At 36.6% G+C, this 18,381-nt stretch overlaps 1 protein-coding gene across 1 annotated transcript in view; it reads right to left on the bottom strand.

Annotated features, from left to right (window-relative positions):
- Window positions 1-18,057, bottom strand: part of LOC146003035 (uncharacterized) — a 74,702-nt gene extending 56,645 nt beyond the window's left edge. The window contains exons 1-7 of the mRNA XM_083141198.1: window positions 17,940-18,057; window positions 10,200-10,314; window positions 8,475-8,570; window positions 6,080-6,290; window positions 4,182-4,286; window positions 2,825-2,916; window positions 1,166-1,268 (exon numbers count right to left, since the gene is read on the bottom strand). Coding sequence (XP_082997324.1) covers window positions 1,166-1,268; window positions 2,825-2,916; window positions 4,182-4,286; window positions 6,080-6,290; window positions 8,475-8,570; window positions 10,200-10,314; window positions 17,940-17,967 — 750 coding nt within the window. The 5' untranslated portion in view covers window positions 17,968-18,057. The remainder of the gene's footprint in view (window positions 1-1,165; window positions 1,269-2,824; window positions 2,917-4,181; window positions 4,287-6,079; window positions 6,291-8,474; window positions 8,571-10,199; window positions 10,315-17,939) is intronic.
- Window positions 18,058-18,381: the final 324 nt, after the last annotated feature.

Raw genomic sequence — 18,381 nt, 5'->3', positions numbered from 1 at the left:
GTTATAGTTAAAACAAACTATAGGAAGTGGATTAGAGGAATCTTAAATTTTCCTCCATAGTACACTTAATCATTATGAGATTCTGTTACTCCTGCATTTTAAGTATATTTCTGTAATATATATAACCAAAATTAAACTATCATATGTGGCAAGTTTGATTGAAAATGTTTTGAAAAAAAGAAAAGAAAAAAAAACAGCAGGAATGTTTATACTAATCTTGGTACTACAAATTTATAACAGTCACAAAATGAACCATTGTATGACTTCCTGAGCCTTTCATTTGATTTGATGAGGAGTAGTGATGATATGATGAAATTGATGAAGGGACACTCATAAAGAACACACAAGTCCAGGCTGTGATTTGAACCTGGGACGCTTGGCATTGTGTTAAGACTGTGCCACAGACATCGGCACGATTTCATGCGTCATCTTGGGTTTTCATCACTCTTCACCATTTCATGGACATCTTTAGTACACCCTCTCCTAATAATCCAGATAAATGTATTATGTGTCAGATACTGTCCCCCATTCCAATAATTCAAAGGTAACAATGCTCGTGTACCATTTTCATATCATGTTTCACATCTTTATCAGTATAATTGGACAATGTGCAGAGACGTGATCATCAAATCGCACATTTTATATTCTTTAGTGGTATCCTATTTTCATTGTGTCTTAAGCAATCCCTACTTGGATTTATCATACTTATGTATATATTAGGGATGGGACCAATTAATCGGTACTCTTTCGGTATCGGCCGATATAGGTGTATCGGTAAAATTAGCGATTATTTTACCGATCCAATATATCGATAAATATCTTATAATTTAGTGCAAAATTCTGCCATTTTGTTGTAATTTTTATGGATAATCTCCAGCCCTACTTTCTGAAAAAGTAAATGTCTAAATATTCAACTTTTTTTGCATTGCAATCAGCTCGAAACACACATTTATTATGGAGATCAATGAAAATTTCAGGGTCTTCAAGGACCATTTCTAATTTTATATCGGCGGTAGAATATCGATTATCAGTATCGGTAAATTTTATATCGGTACTGTATCGGTATCGGCCAAAATTTCATATCGGCCCATCCCTAGTATATATCATACATGTAATGATACAAGAAAAGTTAATATTTTAAGCATAACAAAGTTTAAATACCTACCTGCACATACTGGAATTTTTCGAAGTTGTAAAGAAGATGGCTGTGAAGCATTGCATCAAATAACTCTTTTATACCATCTGCTGCTTCCTTAATTGCACTTTCCCTGAAAAAAAACAAAAACACTTTACTAGGGCCAAGCCAATACCACTTTGAATCGATACTTATACTCTTATAGATTGCCACCAATACCAACATTGATGCTTGAAAATTGTAACAATTACAAGTTGTTCAATATATTGATTTATTTTACATTCCACTTTTAATGATATGCATCAATTTACCAAGAGTTTTTCTTTAAAATCTTCAAGAAATTACAACACAATATTAAAACATGAGTCATGCAATCACAAAAAACAGTTTTGCACACAAATTAGGATAATTAGACTCTGAAAAAGTAATGTAATGTTTTTTAAGACACTGGAAAAGTATTGGTTGGTACGCATTGGTAAATGCAAAACCAATAATACCAATACATTGGCCCTACACTTAATGCAGTTATGGAATCCCAACACATCAAACAATGTAATTCTTATGGGATGGATAGGACAAATCAACTGGTAGTCTACTAGTATCTGCCAATATAGGCATATCAGTGTATCAGAGTACGCGTAAAATTACTGAAAATTATACTAATCTGATATATGCATACACAGCTTGTAACTTACAGTCAGTCACAAAAAAAATAGCACTACTCTTAAAAATTGCACGTTTAGCATAATTTTTATCCACCCTGTATGCAACCATGGCTCCACCCTTGCTCTTGTCCAGTTCACAGGCTTGGAAAAAAAGAAATTGTTTTCTATATCGTCCATTTGCCGGAAGATCACATAATTCATAGCGGAGCACAAACGTAGCGGTGCTGTGTAAACTTTGCCATTTTGTTAGTATTTTTATGAATTTAAAGGTATCATACACATACCCTGTTGAATAGTTTTAATTTTTCAAAGCAAAACCATTGTGATCACTTGGTTGCTTACATTAATTAGGTGAATGAACCATTCAAATTCTTTTTGGAGCATTCATAATTTTATAGTGCATCAGTAGAATATCAGTTATCAGTATTGGCAAAAATTTCATGTTGGTCCATCCCTAACACACATGATGAAAGGAAGAAGGACCAGAAGAACTAAACAACAAATAAATAGGGAATACTCTCCAGACACTAGAAAAATGTAAATTTTCATGTCATCTATATGTTTACATGCAATGCTTTTACCTAGAGCAAACATCTTCAGCCCTCAACCTCCAGATTTAACATTTGGCTACATGGGAGCCCCAAGTGAGTGATCTCAGGTGGGAATTTTTCAGGAAATGTCGCTGCATGAAGAAGCTCTGGGAGTTAGCCAGCTATAGTATGGTGTTGATCACACCACCTACATACCTGCAAATATGCCTTTATGCCTTTATGGCAAATGCAACATGCAGGGGTAGTTTTACCTTTTTTTTTTTTTTTTTTACAGGTATACAGTAAGGATATATTGTCACTGTTGGAGAACAATTATTAATTGATTACAATGCTTTTCTGTCATTTTTCTAAATAACACCCCACCTAGCATGTGTAATTTGAATGAGAGAGAGACACTCTTGCTAATAACATATTACAAAAACAGTACATTCTGGTCTACAAACATTTAAGCAATTGAAAATATGATTACTTACTTATTTGAAGTGTCACTTTTGCTAGATGTTTTGTGCTTCACGTAATCCTCCAGTACCTTCTCCACTGTTTCTTTAACAGGTAGCTTTACAAGCTAAAAATAGAAGATAAATTAATGGCTAAACCAAAGAAAATTTAACTGAATTACATACACTAAAACATCTAATGGACCCCTTTGAATAGCGGGCAGTTTGAGTGTCCAGCAAGACACGAGGTTTTGGAAAGACCCTACACTGCCCCTTCCTCATGGTGAGCTGGAAAAGGAGAGGTCTGTGCAATGGATAGTTGTAGGCAGGGGAGAAACTTAACATTATGCTAATGAAAGTATCATAATACTTGTTCTCTTGGGAATATCAAACTTCCGATGGCATAAAAAAAAAAAAAACTTGTATGGAAAGAGGACACGTCGAAGATTTTGTTTGTAGTGGGAAAAGTTGAAAATGACATTTGAATAGCTGTAAGTTGAAGTTGGTTTTCCATAAGAAATACAAAGATTCTGTAAATACTTATTCATTATTACTTCTTACTAACGGATGTGGTCACTGAATTCTATCTCCCAGCACTGATTTTAAACTTCAGGACAACGGACAACCATGTGAAACAAGGTGATTTCTGAAATTTGGAGGTGGCAATGTTGTAATGATGGGCAAAATATCTATTCCGTTCAGAAGGTGCAAGGATTTACTGGCGGACACATGTATTTAGATATTTTTTGCACTGGAAGAGTACCTAATTGTTTTAAAATTGCATAGTTTCCATCTTGTGAAGTGTGTGGCATGTGTGTTATGATGATACACATGCAAACAATAAACTTTAAATGAGAAAGTTGAAATAAAAAATGTCTACAAGAAAGAGAAACTTACATATATTTAGCAAAATTGTACGTACATTACAAATGAATCCGGAATATTTACATACACGATAAATCTTGTTTGTTAAACTTTGAAGAATTTCAAAGCATTTTAAATACCTAAAACATTTTGTTGCGAAAATCTATTTTATGGCATTATAAATTAATTTCCAAATCATGGGCACTGCTCAATAACAAGACATTTTATACTCCTTATTGGTGTCCGATATAGAGAAGTTCCACTATAATGATTGGTTAATGAAACCGTGAAAAAATTTGTTGTTATATTTCTATTTTTAGGCAAGAAAAATATTAAAAAATGAAGAAAACATTCAAACTACCCGAGCATCATGCTGATATTTTTAATTCAAATAAAAGAAATTTAATTTTTTAACTCAAATGATTGACATAATTTCAAGTGTTATTAAAAGAAGTTCATAAAAATTTCTAATGAACAAAAATTGTCAATTTTCTCTGAATTGCTATCCAATAGTGTCAACAACACTCACTTTCTTCTGTCTGGATATAAGATCCCAGTCCTGGACTAGCCATGGCTTCAGTTCATCTGGTATCTTAAATTCCACTTCTACCTTGGTGCAAAATTGTTCCTCCTCCTAAAATGAACAGCACGTTTAGTGCAGCAAAGATGGAAAATACAACAAAAATACAAGCCAAGATGTTCTTGACAAATAACTATTCATTCCCTGAAGATGAGAGTGAGGTTAGCTCTCGAAAGCTCGGAAGCCTTTCCGGAAATCACCTGGCTGATTGCCCGAGAAAACCTCTTCAATATTTGCCGCCAGGAAAGCTTCAAGAATTAACTCAAAACGCATTATCATGAGAGGATTTGGAAACACTTAAAAAGCTACGGATGTATCTATACACAGTAAGAGTGGAAGGAGACCTTTGGGATGTTATATATGGAGAGATTTCTCAGACCACTTGCATCAAAGCAAGAGCATTATCCTTCAAGCCAAGACTTACATGGCATACTTACTACACCTCGCTGCAATTAAATTACCCAGTTTATTGTTTTCTGTCACACTGCTTGCAGGTGGAGATGATTCAGGATAAACTTCCTTACTTGGTTTTTTACCTTTCAGGCTTTAAACATCATATGCTAAATCATGGAAATTTCCAAAAACAAGTCTGCAGTTAGTTATTTCAAGATTTTATTTGGTTTCACATGCAAAAATGCTTCAAATTCATCAAAAAACAATCAGCTCGACAAGCATCTAACTACTTACAACCCCGGCTTCCATCTGAAGAAGCCACAGAATATCTCTACACTTCCATTAATCTCTTTTATACAACGTGATCACCAATATGGCTTTTCTTCATATTGCTCGCAAAGTTATAATTTATACAGCATGATGGAGCTCGAGTAAAATTAATTTTTATACAACGTTTTACTGCAACTGAACATATAATGATCTGTCATATAAAGAGTCAGCAAACGCAGTACAAGTACAATGTCCAGTAGTACCTTCAAGATGATACTTTTTAACTGCAAACCATTGGTACTTCTAACAGAGCTAAAATTTCACAAAAAAAGTAGCCTTAATATTTTTTATTTATATATTTTTAGAAAAAAAATCTCTTCTGACTGACTGCGTAACCACTGATGCACCAGATCTTTCACCTAATCGGTAGTGCGGAGCTTCATGCCACCCAGTACCTTCTTAAGGGGGCCAAACACATGATAATCACCTGTGAATATGCAAGTAATGGATACAGCATTCGTCACCAGTTACTATACGCTTTAAGAAACCATCTCCTTCGGCTTCGTAACATCCATAACAGTGTTTCACAAACAGCCACACAATGTTCCTTCAGATTGGGAGTGTGTTGTTTCGGTACCCATCTAGGGGAGACTATGTGGTACTGCAGCAAGTTGTGAAGTTAGAGCCATGACCGATGTTAAATTCTAGAGCCACTTCATCAATTGTTGCCTGCCGATTCTCTAAGATCATTCAATCCATTGAACCAATAGTGTCTGGTGTAGTCGCAGTATGAGGTAGTAGACAGGAGCGAGTTGCATCAGTCAGAGTTGACACTCTACTTTTAAACATTCTCTCTCTCAAAAAACCTGGTGAAATGACATACAGGAATCCCCGTACTGCCTCTACATCCTCCCATGGATATTTGCTGATGTTGCATCCTCATTACCCAAAAGATGGATAGCAACCCACTGTTCCTCTTCATCTTTCTGTGGTCCCTGATGTCACATTTCCTGTGAGACTGTGCATGCTTGTACTTACAACAGAAGAATATATACACCTGTTACTTATGTTTTACAACTGTCGATTACATTATCCTGACTTTTTATTGCTATATTAAGGTACATTTTGACTCTGCATTCTACTTACAAAATACAAAGTAAAATAAATCAATGAATCATACTTACAGCTTCAAAAGTTTGATCCAATCGACTCCGTTTCTTCCTTGGTATATTTGAAGCAGGTTCTTGTGCTGCTGCAGGTGTAGGCAGAGGAACTCCTTTTGCTTTAATTAGCTTGTCTGTTGAGAGAGTTGATGTTTGGCTGTCAGGATTCCTTGAAGCAACATCAAGTTTCCTCTTTAAAATTTGTGTTTTGGATGCTGTTTTATTATTTTTCCTGAAAGAAAACCTCCAGAATTATTTTGTATCAGAAGTCATATCCCCTGACAGAGATTCTTAAAAAAATGTGGCAAATATTATAGGACAGACTGTATGCAGATCACATTTGCGTAAGATATCACCTGTTATATTCAATGATGATGATATATCTCATGCAAAGGAACATATCAAGGATTGCACACAAACCAAGTTATTACAGGATTAACATGAGGAATAATTTTATTAGGGCTGAGTCAATACCGATACAGATACCCTGACCGATTCCAATGCTTGTATAATTCCCGTTTAAAATAGAAAAGGCTAGATACTGAGTCATAACAACTTATCATATCATATTCTATTAATGGCATTAAATAACTCCCAAATTATTCTCGTGTAGCATTGTAGCACTTTAAATTGTCTTGTGACATTTTATGTGAACTTCTTTCTAGACCCAGAGGGTGCAAGAAAAAAGTTTTTTGAAATGTTGCAAGCAATTTTTGAAAGTGTTGAATTTACACCAACAAATCGGTGGATTATTACAAGTGTCTCTGCTTCAATTTCATGTAAACAACATTCTTGTAATTTGGGTTAACCTGGAGAAACGACATACAAATATATACAAATACAGATATATAATAATGCTCATTTGGCTGGCTCTGTTTATGCCCCTACTGTCCATTATTCTCTGTTATTTGTAAATAAAAACAAGTCGCTGATGCAGTGTCGGTATCGGCCAGCAGTCACACAAAATACTTAAAAGACTTTGTGAGCAAGAATTGGCAATCAATGGTTTCTTTCATTCCCACATAGCATTGGCCACCAGGCAGTTACATGCCTTTAATGTCCCATTTGGGTGCAGCACTTTAGTCTTATCTGCTTCCCAGGAGGGCACAGCATTTCTCAGAAATTGACATGGAACTTCATTACTTAATTATCGTGTACTAATTACTGCTACACCACAAATTCATGCAATAAAGATTAGTATCAGCATGTCCCTTCTCGTATTTACTTACACAATTACCATTACATTGCCATGTTTTACTTGTTACTGTTTTTGTTTATGTTTTCCTACATCATTTTTACTTCTGTTCATATCTCCGTTATCGTTCAAAATCGCATCCATGTTCATATGAACTTTTTGCTTAGAATCACCCATACTACCAGTTCCCAAAGTATTGCTGCTTCCTCCCAGAACACCCTGTATACATATGGTTACCAAAATATTATTTAATAACATATATAATTATAATACTAACCAAAATATTGTTAAAACAATATAAAGATCTATAGGGTCTACCTATGTACTATGTGACATCGAAATACTCAGGATATATATAATCTATACTATAGAAGGTACATTACGTTTATATAAAAATCTCAGTTCACAAAATGTAAAATCCATGCATACTAAAGAAACACCTGATGTGAACCTGTGCTAAATTTCCGTAAGTATTTCCAGTACAACAAACATAGTTCAATTTTTGCAACATTACAGGTTTTGAACTTTACTTGCAAAATAATTTTCACATTTCTCCACAACTTTTTTTACCTCGTACAAATATTTCCTTGAATGTTCCAGGACAGCTTTTCCTTTCAGCTGTAAGCACACTATGCACCATTTATTTATGAATGTTTTACTCTATCCTGCAAAACCATTATATGGGGGGTCATCATTTAAGGTGACTGTGTGATTTCAATGTTATATTTTTATAATGTACCCACCTATAGTTCTAAGATATAGTGAACATCAATATAGTATTTTGCCTTGTCCTACTGCTGATTAAAAAAATCCAGTCCGTTACTTTCTCTGCAATACGTCCAACTTGAATCCTTGATAAAATGTTGGATAATTAAAAAAAAAATCCATTTATTTATGAGATCATGTTTGGGAACCAAGCAAACATACAATAAACAAATAGTGAATCAGGAAGACTTAACAATTCTGATGAATGACTACTTACTTGCTTGACTGCAATGCCATTACAAATAATTCTATCTTCCAACAAAAAAAAAACAACAAAAAAAAACATGCTTGAGTCTGTGCAAGAATGTAAAAAGAGGAGAAAGGGAGGAAGGGCGAAAGTCAAATACTACACCCAAGAAGGATATAAGTAATAGTATAAATGAAGTATTTCAATTCATATAATGTAGACATTTGGAAAGAACTTAGATGGAATACAGAATTTTAAAGCACACTTACATTTGAGCCTCATGGACTCTCTGCAACTCTTTTTGTTTCTGGACATTTGCTTCATTGTATTTTAAGACATGACTTGTTGGTACCCACTCATCCCAACTGAAATTAGAAAATGGATTCATTACTTAACTAAAGAAAATACAAGACTCAAATTATGTACATACCAGCAATTCTAACTGAATGTGTTAATGTAATGTAACATTATGGCTTACTAAGATAAACAAAAGTACATGGTATCCTCTATTCCCACACAAACACACTTCCTCATATTTTATTTCAATTTGTTCCTTCTCTGTTTCTCATTACATTTTTTTTTAGGTTACTGAACACTTGTTGTTACATTAATTAGATCTCACACTACAACAGCTTGAAAACTGATGCACAAACACAATCTCTTATGTATGTACAGTCACAGACACTTCTGAATTGTGACAACCTCTCTGTCTTTCAATGGGATCATATCAACCCAGAAGTGTCTGTGATTGTACATTGGAGTGACCAACTTTGGGCCATGAATTTAAGGGAGATTTCCAACTTTTGGCATTGAATTTATGGGAGATTTAGTTGTGGGAAATATTGTGCATTTTTAGTAGTGTAGTAACTTTCACAATCCACTCCAGTCTCCACTCCTTCCCCCTCCCCACCAATTTCTCCATGGCAGAGTGGTTAGTTGGTACAGCACACTACGACACTAGGGGTATCGGGTTTGAATCTAAGCCTGGGCATGGTTCTTTGTGAGTGACCTTTCATCCAAATCATCACTCATCCTTATCTTCACAATTAACCAAAAGCAGAAAAGTGAAGTAAAATACACCAAATCAATAATTCTAACATCATCGCCTTGTAATCAATGGGTCCCAGGTTCGATACCCTGTGGAGGCCCATGGCACAGTGGTTCGGATACCACTTTAAACTGTATGTCCAGTCCCAATTAGCCTTTCTGTGAATAAAGTGGACTTGACACTGACTTCCATGTACTTTAGAATATTTTGCCTATGCGTGACTTTTGGGCTGCAGCTGCAAAAATTTGAAAATTTTTCTGTTTCTGATATTTCCTATTTCTTCCCTATTTTGTATACTTATTTTTGATATCTGTCACATTTGCACCTAAGTTGAAAAACCATCCTACAGATACAAAGTAAGGTCTTCTTCAGACTCTGCACCAAGTACAAAATTGGTGCAGTCTGAAGAAGACCTTGCTAGAAGGTTGAAACGTTACATTTAGTTTATGTTTTATAATAAAATAAATTTCTGCCTTGGTCAACATATTGATTTTTTCATATGATGGAAACAAGGCTTAATGGTGTTATAAATGTAGAGAAAGAGCAAAAAAGGGAGTGAAAAAATTTAAGGGGTTTCTTTCAACCATAAAGGAAGGGTGTATACCAAATTTCATTGAAACCAGAGTTGGTGGGTGACAAAATATCAGTTTTTTGTGTTGATTTGATGTGGAATGACCCTGCTACTATGATGACACATACATTTTTTTGTTTTTGGTTAGCATTTCTGCTACATGTTCCAGAGGCAGGCATGCAAGAAAAATGTACTTCAGAAATGCTAATAAATGTGGTAAAACAGGTATGTGCTAATTAACAGTACAGATAATTGGAACAATCAGAAATTATAATATTTTGGAGCAAACAATCCATAATACAATGTACAATGCAGTTAGTGAGAAACTTGTAGTGAAAACCTGTTAGCATGCTTTCCAGTTCACCAAACACTTACTTTTTACTCCATCCTGTATAATGAATGAAATATTTGATCTGTTTCTCCTTCACCTGAGCTTTTAAACACTTAGCTTCATAGATTAATGGTCCATGAAAGCATAACACTTTCTCACCTGAAAATACACCTAACTATTAGAATCTTGAAGCAACATTCTAACAACAACAATTTTCATTTTTTATTTTAACAAAATAACCAGTTATCAAGAAGCTCACATAACTATAAATGTCCAACATGTCTATACCAATAATTCCTTTTAAATGCTAATAATTGAGTGGTCATGATTAACTTTCCTTGAATTTTATAAACTATTTATATCATCAAACCAGCTAGAAGGTATTTTGATGAAATGAGCTGGGAAAGGAGTTTTAAAATTGTTGTTTATTATTTAAAGAATCATTATACCAATACAGATGAAAGAATACATGACTAAAAAGGAATAAGAATCACAAAGACTGTGTAGAAGCATTCGCAACATAGTCAAAATTGCCACCTCAATTCTCATTTGGAAGGGATAATGGAAAAGGATAATTCGTCAGTACTGAAGTCTGAACATGCAATCCATACAAAATGGCTTTTCTAGAATTTATCTTGATACATAACACAATTGTTAGTAATCTAGCCTTAGGTGCAGGGTGAATAAAAATCATGATTTTTTATTTAAAAAATAACTTTTGATGATATTTTAATTTAAATCACATATTCTGCATATTTGGGAGCATTTACCTGAGAAAAGGATTATTGGCAAGATTTATTGCCACCATGAATTCCTGACTTCCAAACTTAAGACTAATTCCTTTGGGGTCATTTAAAGGGCTGTGTGCATGAGACTAATCAGCGGACTCTAAATGAACTGATGTTGAACAATGGTGGATGGAATTTCAAGATGGCTCCAAGAAAGTAACAGAAACTGGGCTCTAAGAAATTAACAGGAACTGTGCATCATATTTTGTGCAAATCTCTGGAAAAATACTGTGTGGAGATCCTGGTAGGGATTGTTCCCTTTTTTAAAGAAATGTCCCGGTATCCCAAAAAATGTTCTCAGGATGCCCATTTGTCCTGTATTTACCTAAAGACATAACAAATTCAAATTTTATTCTATGCTAAATACAACCATGTTCATACATTTTAAAATGAAGAATAAAACTCCAATATAAGGAAAATAACCAAAATAATGTTCACAAAGAATCATTTTGTTTTCATGATGTAGAGGTTGTGTTAAAAATAGATTCCTTCATGTACGTAAAATTTACGTAGTGCTAGTTACACTGTAATAATGGAACATGACAGTGCTCTAGGGTTAACAATGGTTTAAACAGCAATTGATTTCGTAATGTTTAAAAATGTTATAAAAAATAACTTTAACTACATTCATGTCTATATAATCTGTATGTCCCGTTTTCTAATTTTAGAAATCTGGCAACCCTAGACCCTGGCAATGACTCCTCAAGTGTTCGGGAAAGAAAGGATGAGCCATACACAGGTGTTTTGAATGACATGCGAACCTCGGGGCAAGTTGAACACCCATTGAGAATGATAAAAATACAGGGAGGCCTCTCAGCAGCTGCATAATGCCTGACATAGTTGTTAAAGCTCGAAAACTCATGCATGAGCACTGATGAGTGGAAATTGGTTATGTGACATGCCAACAGATTCTGATCGCTGAAGTGGGTCTGCATCGTGTCAGCACCAAATTTGTGCCAAGGATTCTAGCAGCTAATCAGAAACAGCAGCATGCTGTTGGAGGAATGAGCTTTGTCACATTCCCTCAACGATTCAATCTTCTTATCCAGGATTATCACTGGTAATGAGAGCCTGGGTTTATCACTTTCTATGATATCAAAGGGATTGTGCACAAATAACACAGTTATTTTCTGTTAGGATTGTCCTTCTCCTCTCCAACAATACCTAAATCATCACAATACTCCACATAGGCTGAGATATGACATGTTTTGTGTTACATGATGCATTCGTTCGTCCACTCAATTTCTAAAAATTTCAAATTTTTAAAAAAATTTAACTTTCAACATATTTGTTGGACCAAGTATCTATCAGTAAAAAAAAAAGTGGAAGCAAATCCATGACTATGAAGCAACCTGTTGTTATGGGTGATTTTGGGTGGAATGACCCACATTTAAAAAAAATCAACATAATTCTCAAGGAGGTGCGGTGGATTAACAGTCCACTTGTTCCCTATTGGACAATAATTGAAAACTGCATGTGTTCATTACAGCTTAACCATAATGTAACAGTGAAGATGAAGTAACAAGCTGAAATAAACAAAAGCTTAAGGAAAGAGCGGGGACAACCAATTATACTTCCTAAGCTTCGGATGATTCAGAGGGGAAAAAATTCGGGAAGATACCATCCAAATGGGATATAGGAAATGGATTTGAGAAGGTCAAGCAATCACACTCGTTTAGTTAATATGAAATTGTTGTAGTACAGTAGGATACATAAATATTACCAGTGATCAGAATGCTACATTTTAAAAGTAGCTTTGCTACAGCTACAACTACTCTTCCAAAATGTAGCTTGGCTACAGCTACATTTACCAAAAAGTAGCTCACTATGCTACTCGCTACTTTTGTGCTACTTCTGCATAAAAAACTTAATACAAGGTAACCAAAAAAGTTCTTTCCGTTTTTCATGTCCCATTAATCATGCGCTCACAGAGAGGAAACGAAATGACGCACGTGTCTGCCAAGCGATCGGGAGTTAGTCTGACCATCGATTTGTCAGTAATATAGGCACGTTGTGCACACACAACAGTCATAGCTTGTCCAGTGTCGAAGAGAAATGGAGGTATCGAAGCAGCTTGTTCGTGTGTGTTTGTTGTATGACTTGGCCTGTCAGCTGCCGCATCAAGTCGCCGCATTTGCCAGGCATTTGGGGAGAATGCCGTGAACGAACGCACTGCCAGGCATTGGTTCCAGAAATTCCATTCGGGAGATGTGAGCCTTTCGGATGAACCTCGCAGTGGACGACCACATATGTTGGATGACGAGGCCCTGAAAGCAGCCATCGAGGACGAAAGTGGTCTAACGTGTGATGAACTTGCAGAAAGGTTCCATGTTTCCGGTGAAACAGTCAGACTGCACCTGCATGGGATAGGGAAGTCATACAAGTTAAGCAAGTGGGTACCCCACACATTGTCAGCAGCCAACAAGGAACAACGAGTGACAGCCTGTTTGTCCTTGCTCACTTGGCACCTGAACACACCCATATTTGATCGCTTGCTCACTGGTGATGAAAAGTGGGTCCTCTATGACACTCCCAAGCGTACCAGACATTGGTTGTCGCTACGTGACCATGTTCCTCACACCTCAAGACCACCTCTGCACCTACGAAAGGTTATGCTCTCTGTATGGTGGAATTGTCGGCAAGTGGTGCATTACAAGCTCCTTCCACCTGGTCAGACCATCACTGCTGACCTCTACTCTCAGCACTTGCAAAGGGTGCACCGTGCATTGCGGCAGAAGGAGCCAGCATTGGTGAATCGCAAGGGTGTGCTGTTCCTGCACGACAATGTCAAGCCACATGTGGCAAAGAGGACCCGGGAGACCCTTCAGCAACTTGGCTGGGAGACACCTTGCCATCCACCATATTCACCGGACCTTGCACCAACAGATTACCACCTGTTTCATTCCCTCGACAACCACCTCCGTGGGAGATCCTTCGCAAATGAGGGAGACCTGCGGAACGCACTCACGGACTTCTTTGCATCCAAGCTTGCCGAGTTTTATCACCAGGGTATTGTGCAGCTGCAGAAACGTTGGCAAAAGGTGTTGGATGCTGATGGAGATTACTTCGAAACCTAAAGGTACGTACCGTCCACTGTATTGCCCTTTGTTTATCACTGCTCTAGAACGGCAAGAACTTTTTTGGTTGCCTTGTACAACCAAATGGATATTTAAAAGATGCCCCTAGTATGATAGTTGTACTTTCCTGAAAGTAGATTCTGTTATTTTTTACCATTATTCTCGCCATTCGATAATTTTGATAGCAGTGTTAATCAGTTACTAATTTTTACTAGTGTTTGAGAATAACGTACCTATGTAAGTGGCGTATCAATTCAAATTACGAATTGATATCTGAGTATTGCAATTAGGGTGTTGCAAAAATTAATGATTACAACTATACACAAACAATATTTGGTAGGATTATTTATGTTTATATATCAACATATTTTTCTTGAGAATAAATATTTCATTATTTAATAGACTGATATGAAGGCAAGGCACAAGTCCCTTTTGTTTTATTGCGATTTCATCATGCTACGAATTCAATTTTTATATGGTTTGATTTCGATGTACGTCTGTTAACACATACTGCGGAGTTTCAGCGATTACTTAAGGTTTTGTTCAATGTATGCTTTCGTGGTTAGGTTAGGCAGGTTAGCTTTGGTTTCCTTAGCATTAACATAAAGTCCCTAAATGCATTCTATAGTGGAACCACAAGCAAAAAAACCTGCGCAGAAGCACATCGTGCCGGCAGGTGCAAGAAAGGGCAGGGGGAAGGAACATTTAGCGTGGCTCACGTCAGCGTTGCCAGGCCTATTAATTTCTCGGGAAAATTCATTAATAAACTATTGCTATGGAACCTCCAACGACCAGCTCAAAAATACGTTTCCTGCTTATCTTACTTGAACATGGAGGGGAGATGTGGAGTGGAACTCCACTCAGCCGTGAAAAGTGCTGTTTGAACTGTGAAATTATGTCAAACGCTACTCAATTGTGCTAGGACATTATTTTATTACTTTTACTACATTACTATTTTTAGATGGCTGTATTTTATCCTACCCCAAACTCTATTTCTATTTTAGTTATTTTACGTCGCTTTTGTGCCTCTACGTAAGTACGACAACAAGGATGAATGATGAAGTGATGACATGGATGAAGTGACACAAGCAGAACCTCTGACTTCGTAGCGTGGGTAAATTATTTTATACATGTATATATATATATATAATTTTCGCTACAACCACAGGAATTTTGTAGCTTCGCTACAGCTACAGTTTTCAAAATGTAGCGGCGCTACAGCTTCAGCTACAAATTTTGTAGCTCGGTACAGTAGCGACACTACAAGTAGCACGCTACTTCCGGCCACTGAGTATTACCAAGAAAATTACACAATATTTTTTTCTTTCTTTTAGCCAAACAGAGCTTCAAGAATTGGAACAAAATGCAACACAAGTGACAACCTCTGTTTAACCGTTGCTTAAAACAACGTAGGATACGATCATACAAGGGAAAAATTAACGAAAATAGTGGCAAACAAATGGTAACGGTTCCGATTGTTTTATGACTTCTCCTAGCACAAAGACTAATTATCGTAGAATTTTGGAAATCATTGTCACACGAAATTTGGACCTTCCTTAAAGTAATGAGCACTGTTTGGACTAAAAAAAAAGAAGTTATTTATGTACAAAAAAACAACTTCAAAATTACCTTACACACTTCTCATGGACAAGATACTCTCCGTCGACAAGCGAACGAAAATATCGTAGAAGCGTGGGAATGAATGTAGAAGTAAATTGGAACCTTAGTAGAATGCATTTAGGGACTTTATTTTAATGCTAAGGGAACCTAACCACGAAAGCATATATTGAACAAAACCTTAAGAAATCGCTAAAACTCCGCAGTATGTGTTAACAGACGTACATCGAAATTGAACCATGTAAAAATTGCATTCGTAGAATGATGAAATCGCAATAAAACAAAAGGAACTTGGGGCAAAAGTTTCATTTCAAATAATCACTGAAGATTTCGGTAAAACTGTCAAAGCCAGGAATCGGCTGTAACTCGTTTATTCTGTAATTGTTGACATTCGTACTTACTTATTCTGCATTGCGAAAGATTGTTTAACAAGGGATTTCACTTTTTTTAACGAAATTAGTATCTATTGTCGACATATCGAGTAATTTTCTCGCTTCCTGAACACGCAAAATGGCAGGCAAATCTTCACTAGCGTTGTTTTTCAAACTGCAAAGCAGTGTTTCAACCTTCTTAACAGAAAAATTCCCGCATAGCCCCAAAAAACATTCCTGCATAGCCCCAAAAACCATTCCCACATAACCCCAAAAACCATTCTGGATCGTAAAACCATTCACGATAGCCCCACACACCATCACGGTTAGGTTAGGTTGCTTTAGGTTGGGCAATATAGTGAAAAAATCGTGTGTTTGGTAACACTTACCGGGGGATTACGTCATCAGATGCTCGCAACATCCGGTTCAAGGACAAGGATGGAAATGCAAGCAACAGCTTTCGTGCATCGCACGGGCATTATTATAGAAAAATACATGCGTAACAGTTTCATACATCTGAGACACATTTCTTCAATTTTACACAAGAAACTACTTACGGAAATGAGTTTCTCCAAGGTTCACTACGTTCGTCGAGGTATTTTCTTTCATTGTGGAATATATTTGACCGGGAAATCATGTATTTTTCAAGAGAAATATCTCACCGACGTATAATTGCCATTGCTTTCATTTGCTTGCTCTACGACAACCGGATGGTGCGTACCTTTGATGACGTAAGCCCCTGTCAGTGTTTCAAACCCCCCTTTTTTTACTATGCTTGCCTAACGTAACCAAACCTAACCTAACCTTATTGGAAATGGCCCATGGGGCTATCTGTGAATGGTTTGTGGGACTATCGGTCAGCTACCGTGCATAATGGTTCATGGGGCTATTCCTGAATGGTTGTGGGGCTATCCGTGTATGGTTCGTGGGGCTATACGTCAGCTACCCATGCATAATGTATAATTTCCACCGGTGACGAACACGATAGTAGGTATTTTTTGGTGAAGAAGGTTGAAACACTGCATACCCACAACATGAGTCAAGATGTGCCCGCCATATTGTGTGTTCTGGAAGTTAAGAAAGGAATAAAAAAAAAGGGTAAAAATTTACTATCCTTCGGACACCTCTAATTTTTTCGTTTCGTCAATTTTTGACATTCGACCTTACGTATCTGCTTCGCGGAACATTCCTGAAGGTGTATCAACGTTGTTTTGATGAAATTAATTGCAATTTTTTACATTACCAGTACGTCTTTCTGATAGGCCTTTTCGCTTGCCTGAGACGAACTAACCTAACCACGTGCCAATGGTTCGTGGGGCTAGTGCCAATGGTTCGCAATTATTTCCAATTTCTAGATCCTGATACTAACACGACACCAAATTTTAACTATGTTTCCTAACCTAACAGAACTAACCTAACCACGTACCAATGGTTCGTGGGGCTAGCGCCAATGGTTCGCAATTATTTCCAATTTCTAGATCCTGATATTCGACAATGCTACAGGAACTTATTACGGTAAGTAGTTTCTTCTGTAAAAATAAATAAATGTGTCCGAAGGATAGTAAACAAGTACCACATTGGGTGTATGACTTATGTATGTACAGGTTTCGGTTACAAAGTAACTCTTAATTCCCAGTTGCGCCGTTCGTGGGACACCCTGTATAACAGTACCCAATTTTCTTTTGATTGATTTGCTTTATTTTACTTCATTTTTGTGCCAGTCTTGGCTAATTTGCAAAGATGGGGATGAGTGAACACATTATGAAAGTGATGAATTCACACAGAAACATCCATGGTCAGGCCGGAATTCGAACCCGGGACCCCTGACGTCGTGCGATATGCTAACCACTCCGTCTCGGAGGTCGGCCAATTTTCTGTTGCATTGTGAATTATACGCACGTGTAAGTAACCAGGAAATAAGCAATACGTACCTTCCTCAAATCTATATTTTGGTGGCATATTGATAATGATAAATTTAGAACGACAATAACAAAAAATTAATATCCAAAAAACATTTCGCCGCTTTAAGCAAACCACCTGAAACTCAAAACAAAACCATAGGATGGATATTGCAATTTGTCCATTACAATGATTTACTTACACTCCACTTTCGCAGAAATAAAAGAATCGAGAGAATGAATTGATGTGACTCTAGCTTATAAATATTAGAAAAATATAGATATAATCTAATACAAGACAAATATTACGCCATGTACCCTTCTATCAGAAAAAAATGCTGACTATAATAAAGGACATTTTCTTCGAGCAGAAATGACTGATGACTCGTGATTAGCGGATGGACAACCTTCCAGGACAAAGTCAACGCATGAGTGGCGGGACCCAAGCGGGTGATGGTGGGTACCATTCCCTATC

This window comes from Lepisma saccharinum, chromosome 19, assembly GCF_977018435.1.
Source record: "Lepisma saccharinum chromosome 19, izLepSacc3.1, whole genome shotgun sequence".
Taxonomy (NCBI): Eukaryota; Metazoa; Arthropoda; class Insecta; order Zygentoma; family Lepismatidae; genus Lepisma; species Lepisma saccharinum.
The sequence above is the reverse complement of the archived record's forward strand: the minus strand, read 5'-3'. Positions and strand labels throughout refer to the sequence as shown.